Here is a 9,358-nt window from a genome sequence, read left to right as displayed (position 1 = left end):
TAAACAATTGTAGGCACAGCAAAATGGAAGTTTTCCCTTCTGATATTACACATTTGGCATCTCTCAACAGTTATATTAATGTAAGTAAGGCAGCTAAAACGTTCAAGTATAGTTTTATAACATCCAATTTTAACAACTCAATCTGTAATCTTTTGTTTCCTGCTGCCACCTAACATTTGAAATTTTGATTCAGGGTAATGCCCAAGGATTCTTAAACATACCATAGTAAGTACTACTATTCCTTAACACTTACGCCAGGGGAAGAGATAAGAGAAAGGGGTAGCTGGGCATGATATCTGCTATGTACAAATAATGATCCATTGCCGGAGATGAAAACTCACCTTTCCACCAGCATTTGCTCAGCCTCAATAGTGCAACGCAACTTGGTGCTGATAAAGATAAACCATCAAAACCAAACTCTATCATGCAAGGAGTAAGTTAGTTTGAAGACATGTAAACAAACTCAAAAATCGGTAAACTTTAGGACATTTTTATTTTTAACTGTATTTTCTACTTCTCATTGAAACATTTGTCATCATGGACTCAGAAGAGTCCAAGACTGACCTGGATTTAAAATAACTCAAATCTTACCCAGGGATTGTTTAAAAAATGCTTTTATGGGGATTTTTATTGTACATTCTAGCACTTCCTGGAATGGCAGGTCTAGAAGAATAAAGTTCAAAGTCCAGGGTTAGGATCTCACACTGTTTAATGCTAAGGAAATGGTTGAATATTCTAGTTATCTATGGAAAAAAATCCCAGGACAATGGTATAGAAATGAAACGATCTAGAAAATGTTTGGTAGAAATATATAAATTGTCAGTTTTGAACGTGCAAATTCTCAAGAGGCTTGCTTCTTTGCTGGGACCCCCGAAAAGTGATCAGTTTTACACCTATTTTATTTGAGATCCATGAACAGACAGCTCACTTTAGGGTTCCTGATATATAGTGACCAAGGACAAAATGTAGTGGCAGTTATGATAAATATTAGCAGGTAAATTAAATCCAATTTAGACTTTTAGATTTATGTTGCCACTGTGTAGTCTCAGGGGAGGTCAGGTTTTGGTTGGTTGGTTATGTTTTACTTGATTTAATTAGATTTATATTTTTGAAGACTGAACTAAAAGGTATCTAACAAGTTAGAGGCTGTTGAAATTATCAGAATATGGTATCAGTGGAGATTCTGGAATATAAAGAGCACAGTAGGGTCATTCAAAATTGTCATCAGCATGCTGTGGATTTTCTCATGTTTTCCTGCAGGTTAAAATTAAAACTTTATCAATAACTATCTTCTTCCTTAAAAATAGTGTAGCGCATCTTACATCTTAAAGCAATCAGCACACATACAAGTGATGCCTGTTCAAGCAGACTTTCAAAGACAGCACACACTGTTAACACAAAGAGCTCTTCCACGTTTCAAGAATACAGTGACAGGAACTGGTACACATAAGAGTAGGGAAAGCATATATATAGATGTTTAAACTTCACGGAATGTGAGACTTTAGCCGCTTCCATTTCTGGCAGTGGATAAAACCAAAATGGTTCTAGCTTGAATTTCACATCTTTCTAATCTACTGGACAGGAGGGACCAGAGACACCAGTTACCAATGAGTCACAAGAGCAGACAAAAAATTGTTAGTAGGTCTTGACAACCAGGAACTAAGGTGTTTTTTAAAAAAACATGTACTCAATACAACGTATACGAAGAGTGTACCATAGAAAACAATGTCAAAGTGTTAGAGAAATGGAGCCCCTGTCCAGGTGGCCTTGTGAGATTTCTCCCAAAACTTATTCTACCCTGTTTAATAAAAATAATAGTTCTAGGTCTTCTTGAAGGATTGTTTACAACTCTTCAAGAAAAATAATGAGATCTATGTAAAATAGAGCTGTTAGATTTTAGGTGGAACTTAGTGCAAGCTGTCTTTTTTTATCTTGTGTGCTGTGACAATGGTCTGGCTGGAAGTGGCAGGGGGAAGGGCCTTATTATTTGAAAGAACTTCATAGGTCTTCCATCCTACTACCACTGGATGTAGGAATCCATGCTACAATATCCCCGACTGGCACCCAGGAATGATGGTCACCTGTCAGACCCCAGACCCAGACTATGGTGTGGGCAAGCTCAGTAGATTTTACTGGATGATGATTTGGAGCAGTAAGAACTGGCAGATCTAGTGAACTTACTCTGAGGGGAGGGCTCAGTTTCTCCATTTTCTCTTTGTAGGAAAATAACAATAAAATGAGCCAATTTCTAGAGATAAAGTCACTATAAAAAATCAAAACTATTTTGTTATTGAGATGTTATAAAAATAGACTAAAAGCCACCATTCCTCCCCTCCCCCAAAAAGGAATTAAGGCAATTCAAAAAGTGTAGATGAGCCACAGGGACACCATTCTGACATATTCTGCGTGGCCTAGCCCTCCTTTTATCAGGGCTGGGGTCTGTCATGCTGGAGGAAAATTTATTTTTGAAGATAACAGCTTCCAGTAATTCTTTAAATTTCTGGGGGGGCCCTTTTAAACTTAGATTTGCCTTGTACTCAGTAGAAAATATTAGTACAAAAATATAAAAGGCATGGCTTGATGTTTAACGTCTGTGTTTTATTGTTGTTGGCACCAGAAAAGCTCATGTTCTATGTTATGTCACTGTACATACTGTAAACAAGACTGCATTGTTTTCTTATGATTTTTTGTTTCAATGATTCTAGATTTTAAAAAATACATTCACAAACTACCTTATGTTTAAACACAATGATTCCCTTTTATTTCTTAACTGTACCCAAAATCCCACAATAAAAAAATCATTTAAAGCTGTGTGTTTCAAACTTCTCACTTAGAAATAAAAACAAAACAAAACATAAAAACAAAGATCAGTTTGCAACATACTTTAAAGAAGCTTCTGGTTTAAAATACCACAGCAGCAACATAAAGAGTTGGTGGCAATCACATTCGGGAATGAAATTGAAATCAATATATTTTGTCCACATCAGCATCCAATTACAGTAGTTGTTAAATTCAATCCAAAAAGTTATTGCTGAATTTGTGGCATGAAATTTGAGAAGATAGTATTGTTCAGCAGCACAACCACAGCAGTAAAAATGAGAACAGGAGGATTTCATTGCTTTTGAGAGCTAAAGGGACCATGAGGAGGATATCTTGCTGGTCGCCTGAAGATAGATAATCCTCAGTTACATTTCTGGGTATTACCTGCTTTAAATAAATGCAAATGACAACCACCTTTTCAGGAGAAGCATAATCATGTAATCCAGAAACTAGAATGTTTCCCCTTCTCTTCCCCATCTTGCCCAAACTACTAGATGGAAATGGCTCAATTTTCCTAATGTGTATTTCGTTCTCATTAATAGTACATCAGCTGCTCATGTATTTAGGCAAAATCAGTAGGATCATAGTGTTTTTTTTTTTTTTGATCCATTTACAGTAATTATTTTCTCTGGAAACAAGCCACATTAATTTTTGTTATTGGATTCCCCTCCACCTCCAATTTTTTTAAGAAGAAAAATTTGGTCAACTACTGTTTTGTTTTTAAAATATGAGATGCACCTGAGATTGCCAGCTGAGCTCTCTATATGTCTCCTGGAGATAACGCTGCTGTGATGAACAGTGAAACAAAAACAAACAAAACGAGGTAGGTTAAAACAGGAAGCGCAACACAGATATTGTTTGCAACACCTCGATACCACAGGCGGCCATGCTTGTAGCTTTGGAAAAAAAAGTCCCAGTCACGTGAAGGTTCAAATCATTTGATTAAGAGTTTATAAGGACACAAGTCAACCTGAACTAAATACATACATATCTCTGCACAAATGTTGTTTACCGTATGTTGGGTAATTTGGAGGAAGGAAAAGTGATTAGGGTCTCAAAATTTTGTCCAAAGCCTTGCTTTCAAGTTCTCTAAAATTAGAGCCAATGATGCCTCCTGTATCTGAGGCAGGCTTAGGAGTCTAGTCCGTTCTCTCACCCACCCAGGGAGAACACAGGCAGCTCCGAAACATCATTATTAATTTTTTCAGTCACAGTTTTCATCTTGCAAAAGTGGCATGCTCAGGAGAGGGCTGGGAATGTTCAGAGCCTACATATCGTCCACTCCCCAATTCCCAGAAAGAACTCAACAAAGTCTCAGTCCTAATGAAGCCCAAACCAACTGACCTCTTAGCTGGGAGGCTTTGTGCATTTTAAAAAAGAATATGTAAGCTTGTTTCCTAGAAGCTCTTTCTGACCCCATCTGTCATCCCATCTTTTGCCCTGATCTGTTGCATAATAGCTGAGGTCCCACAATTGCTAGGCCAGCTCAACTCAATGGCATTAGCATCCTATTCAACACCCTCCATTTTGTAAAGGGCCATATGAAAATATGGCCTGTCAGATTCACAAAAGTGGTAGTTGATTTTATCAGACTAGTAGTTTAGCCATTTAAAATCTATTTCCCAAAAGAGGGGAAAACTAGTATTTTTCTTCTCTTTTAAAAACTCATTAGCCAGTTGCTATCAAAAAGCAACCTTTTGGGTTGGTGAAGGCAAGAGAGTTCTTAAATTGCCCCACTATGTAGTTATGGCCTTCAGCGTAAGGAGATAAGGTACATTTATTGTGCTATCTCTCATCACTGGAAAGTGGAAATTTTACAACATACCATCTACTTAAAACCAGTAGGCAGACAGAATTAAAAACAGACTCATTTTCTCAGTAGGCATTCTTTCCCCATTCTTACAGAGTAAAGGGGTAAAGAAAAAAGGTAAAAACTGAAAACCCATCATAACACAGCTTAATCGTTAAGAGCACACAATATTTGTTTCTATCCCTAACTCCGAAGGGCACATGGTCCATCTCTGTCCACAGACAAGGCAGCATTCTTGGGGATCTCCTGGAAATTCCTGCCACCTTTTTCTCTCCTTCTCAACCAGGCTGCAACATTGAAAGATGGACTGTTTTGGAAGGGGCGGAGGGAGAGGAAAAGGGAAAGCGATATGTTCAACCAAGCCTTCTGATTCTGCCTCTAGACTGGCATAAGTCCACATGAGTTACGTTCTTTTAAATTAGAAATAACGCCATGAAGATAAGTGCCAAGTGCTCTTCTGTTACCAGTTCATCATGGAATTTCTGTTGAGGGTCATGAAAAACACTTGGCTACTTCCTCCAGATCGCACGGATGCAAAAAATACCTGTTTGAAATTAAAAAGAAGTTAGTTCAACTGCATGGTTTTTTCCCCTCTTTTCTTCAACCGTCCATCCATTTTCTCTCACATGTCTTATCCTTGCCACGTGTCAGGTCTTAAGACTCAATGGCTCGTGTTTATAAAGTGCCTTTGGATATCGTGCATCCTATGTAAAAACTCCAGCCTTTATTCCTACAATTGTTATTATTACTTATTGCAGTATTGGCCTCCAGAGATGCTGAAGGGGCTCTATCCTGATTTGTAACATGCTCTCTTTTTAAAAGGGAGTTTCATGCTAGCATAACATGCTAAATTTCTGACCTAGGACCCAACAGGATCTTTGCTAATTTCTAGAAAGGCACAGAAGCTTCCCCTCTCTCACCCATAAATGACAAGAAAGTAGGCTTAAGGATGGAAGGGAATCCCTTCACATTCCCAAAGTCAAGGAGGAGTTTTAGGTCTACTGGCTATTATACAATTTCAGATTTCAATTGTAAAATTTAAGATAAAAACATTAAACTGTGTGGTCAGATAGGGCAAGGTATTTAATGCCTCCTCATTTTGGTATTTCAAGAGTTAATGCTTGGTTTCTCTGCTGATGCTGGCATATCCCAGAGCAAATGAGATCAGAGCATTAACAAGTAGAACCACAGTCCATCAGGTCTGAGTCTGTTAAGTCATTTTAGCAAACAATTGACAAACGTGAGAAAAATTTGGGTTACTGCTTGCTTGAGCTGAATGTTGAATGTAAATGAACCACTGCCCCAGGGAAATAATATTTTGGGCTGTGGCCTAGCCCTTGAGTCAGCCAGTACCTAACTTTGGTCTGAGGCATTTGCTTCTGTCACTAGTATGAAGTCTCTGCTACTTCATTTCCATAGCTTCTTCAGAAGAATGCTGTCTCCCATCGACTTCTTAGGAAGGTCTGGAAATGCTTGACATTCAGCTAATGCTACATATGAAAGTAAAGCTACTCTTAGGGTCAGTGAGTCAAAACGGAGAAGGACAGAGAGGGCCCATGGAAAACCACAATGAGGAAAAGAAAGGGCTGCTGTTCCCTCCAAGTTGTGTGGCCCTGGCTGTAAACCTTGGTATGAGACACTGGTGTGGTCCCAGCCTACTTCTAAGGGTATGGCATGGTTTGGAACAGGCCTGCTAGGGTAGATTTTCAACTGGAGTGTGGGTATCCATACCCAGATCACTCCTAGGTTTTTGTTTCTTAGAGACTGGGTGGGAGCTGGAGTTTTAACTAGGCGATGTTAGTTTTCTGAGAAACTCTAAATGCCTGGAACCATCTTTGCCACCTGCAGCTACTGTCCACCCAGACCACATCAGGTCATAGTAGGCCAGGGTTGAACATAGTTTAGGCCCACATTACCAGGGTTGGACTAAGGCCAACCTGACCTCTGGGGAACTGGGGTAGACAGAGGGATGTACAAAAATTCAACCCATCATACTGTTTTTCTATAGGTTTTATGTCTGTGGCTTTGGGGACAGCATTTCTATGTTGGCCACAGCCACAAAGGATGAATTCACAAATGCAGAACGGCTTAGCTACTACAACCTTGGGGTTACTCTACAGGGAGGGTAAGGGAGAAGCAGTACTGCTGCAGAATACCCCTCTGAGGTGACTGATCATGCCAGACGGACACAGCCAATTTCACTGGAAAACAGTTCACCTATGACATTTCAGAAGAAACATGGCTGGAATGACACAAGACATGGCACTAGTTGAGTTTGTGGTTGTTCATTCCTTAAGGAATGGGTGACATTTTTAAAAAGCTTATATTTCTACATGTCAAATGTTTTGCATTTAAAGGTGAATATAAGGTAATTAGTTAGGTTTTTGAAAGTGACTTTGTGAAAAGTCTAAAAGTTGACCCACTGTGAGATGATTAATGATGGGCCAACTGCTCTAAGTGCTTAGGAGAATTTGGGGTGTCTGCTGAGTCACTGTAAGGACTTTAGGCCACAAAAATTTCTAAGGGGTTTACAAGAAATTTCTAGATGTTTTTATGTAGTTTTTGACGTGAATATATTGAGTGTTCACATGAATCAAACCAAATAATGCCATTTCAAGATAATATTGATTGTTTAACACAGATGTGATTCAAATCAGTATAAAGGAAAATGAAGGTTTCACAGGTACCTGGTGGTCTCTTAAAATGCAAACACTAATGCAAATGTTGAAACGGATTTACCTTATCATTTCTTTCACATAGAAACTTTAACCTTTGAGCTCGCTTATGCATAAATACTCCATCCAAATGTCCTGTTTCCACTGACCGGATCTCAATAGCTTTCTCGCCCCAGCCCATTATCTGATTGGAATGAATGTAGGCTGTCAAAAGGAATTTCCAAAACTGCATTAAAAACATTAGATGGGCAATAACTCACAGCATCTGTTCACATCTTAACCACAAAAATGACAAACGACTTGAGATAAATGGACAAAGCAAGTCTTACAAGACTTATTCACAGACTCTTTTTTTTGTGTGTGGAATCAAATGGTTGTTTCACATTTCTTGATTTTCGTTTCATTTGGGGGGTGTAACTGCTGAAGGAGATAAGGAATGGTTAACCTACCCACAGACGTGGGCATTTCTCCCCATTGGAGCACCACATCCTTAGTTATCCGGCCATAGGTGTTTACATACACCCCCTCATCCTCATAGCAAACAAGCATTTCCATTCCGTCTGTTTTAGGCAAGATGACAATAGCATGAGGAGTGATATTGCCCTGAATCTAGAAGACAAAGAAAGGCCAAGGATTATTCTTTTTAAAAATAAAATAACACCTCGATTTAAGAACTGCAAAAAAAAAAAAGAGGTTTTCCTTTATTTTCATTGTCACTCTAAAGCCTGAAATTTAATTTTACCACTGACTTGTAAAATACCCTGGTAAATACAAATTTAGTCACTAGATTAAGAATTCAATTTACCTGTTCCTAAAAACGGCATGTAAATATATGGCACACCTACTATGCGCCAATCATGGGGCCCTTTACCTAGGTAATTTCTAGTCCCTAGACTAGCTCCCCAAGGTAGATAGCTTTGTTTACAGATGAGAAAACTGCTTCTCAGAAGGGCTTTGTGACTTGACAAAAGCTGTGCTAGTATTTGGTGGTAGAGTTGGGATTTGTGTACATCTTGCTGACATTTTTTGATGTGTTTTCTATTAGCATGACCACTTCCAAAAAAAAGATGAGGAGGATGTAAGCCAGCTGAATCTAATGGAGATAGCTTAAGCAGGGTCAAAATGAACTCCCACCAAAAATAATCTGTGAAAAAATATATATCTGGGTGTCTAAATGCCAGAATAATTAGAATAATTTATGGCTTGCTTAGAAAAAATATTTAGAATTACCACTCATTTAAAAAGATTACTACTGAAGTAAGTGTATATTAATATGTTCTAGGAAGGGAAATGTGGTGTTGTGTGTCCCCTGGTTGAGAATGCCATGGCAGCCCAACATGTGCTTGATGGATTGGAATAAGAGAGTCGAGGATGATCACAGTTATGCCCTAGCTGCCCCACCAGGAACGTGAGCTGTGAGTCCTTGTGTGCACCCACATACACATGAGTTAAAAGCTGTAATGCAGCAATGAATGGCAATCGTGTGTATGTATGTAATGTACTAAAACAACTTTTTTCAGTTACTGTATTTCATTAGAATAAAGTCCTCGAATTCTCAAAATACCAGTCTGAAGCTATTCAGACATTCCTGATAAATAGTTTCTCCTTTACATTAGCCTTGGAATTACACACAGGACACACAATTGACACTACACTAATTCTAATAAGCAAATCCATGTGCATTGTTTCCCTTTATATTTCAGGCAATATGTCAGGATATGAATATTTTAGGGCTAATAAGATCTACAATTTCGTGGGCCCTGTACCAACTACTTTAGACCCATTACCTCATTTAATGCTAATGACAATTCTATGGGATTATGAGATAAGTCCTTTTATCCACATTTTACAGATGCTAAAGCTGAGGGTGGGAGAGGCTGCCTACTGTGTCCATTACTGCAAAGCTAATACATTCTAGAGCCAGGGTACAAGCGCCACTGTGTCTGACTCCATTATACCACACTGCCCTAAAGCTGACGAGAGGAACTACAAACAGCAAAAAAAGAATTTTCTCCAATAAATTAGCACCTGACCATTGGCTTTCTCTAACATA

At 38.6% G+C, this 9,358-nt stretch overlaps 1 protein-coding gene across 12 annotated transcripts in view; it reads right to left on the bottom strand.

Annotated features, from left to right (window-relative positions):
• Positions 1-2,577: 2,577 nt before the first annotated feature.
• Positions 2,578-9,358, bottom strand: part of TNIK (TRAF2 and NCK interacting kinase) — a 416,471-nt gene continuing 409,690 nt past the window's right edge. For 11 of the 12 annotated variants that reach the window (XM_035278926.3, XM_035278927.3, XM_035278930.3 and 8 more), the window contains 3 exons: positions 7,755-7,914; positions 7,370-7,509; positions 2,578-5,174 (listed from right to left, as the gene is read on the bottom strand). In XM_035278926.3, coding sequence (XP_035134817.1) covers positions 5,091-5,174; positions 7,370-7,509; positions 7,755-7,914 — 384 coding nt within the window. In that variant the 3' untranslated portion in view covers positions 2,578-5,090. Of the gene's footprint in view, positions 5,175-5,983; positions 7,510-7,754; positions 7,915-9,358 lie in introns of all 12 variants that reach the window. The other variant, XR_013528405.1, reaches the window with a different exon arrangement.

Source organism: Callithrix jacchus, chromosome 17, assembly GCF_049354715.1.
Source record: "Callithrix jacchus isolate 240 chromosome 17, calJac240_pri, whole genome shotgun sequence".
NCBI classification, from domain to species: domain Eukaryota; kingdom Metazoa; phylum Chordata; class Mammalia; order Primates; family Cebidae; genus Callithrix; species Callithrix jacchus.
This window is presented reverse-complemented; position numbering and strand designations above follow the sequence as displayed.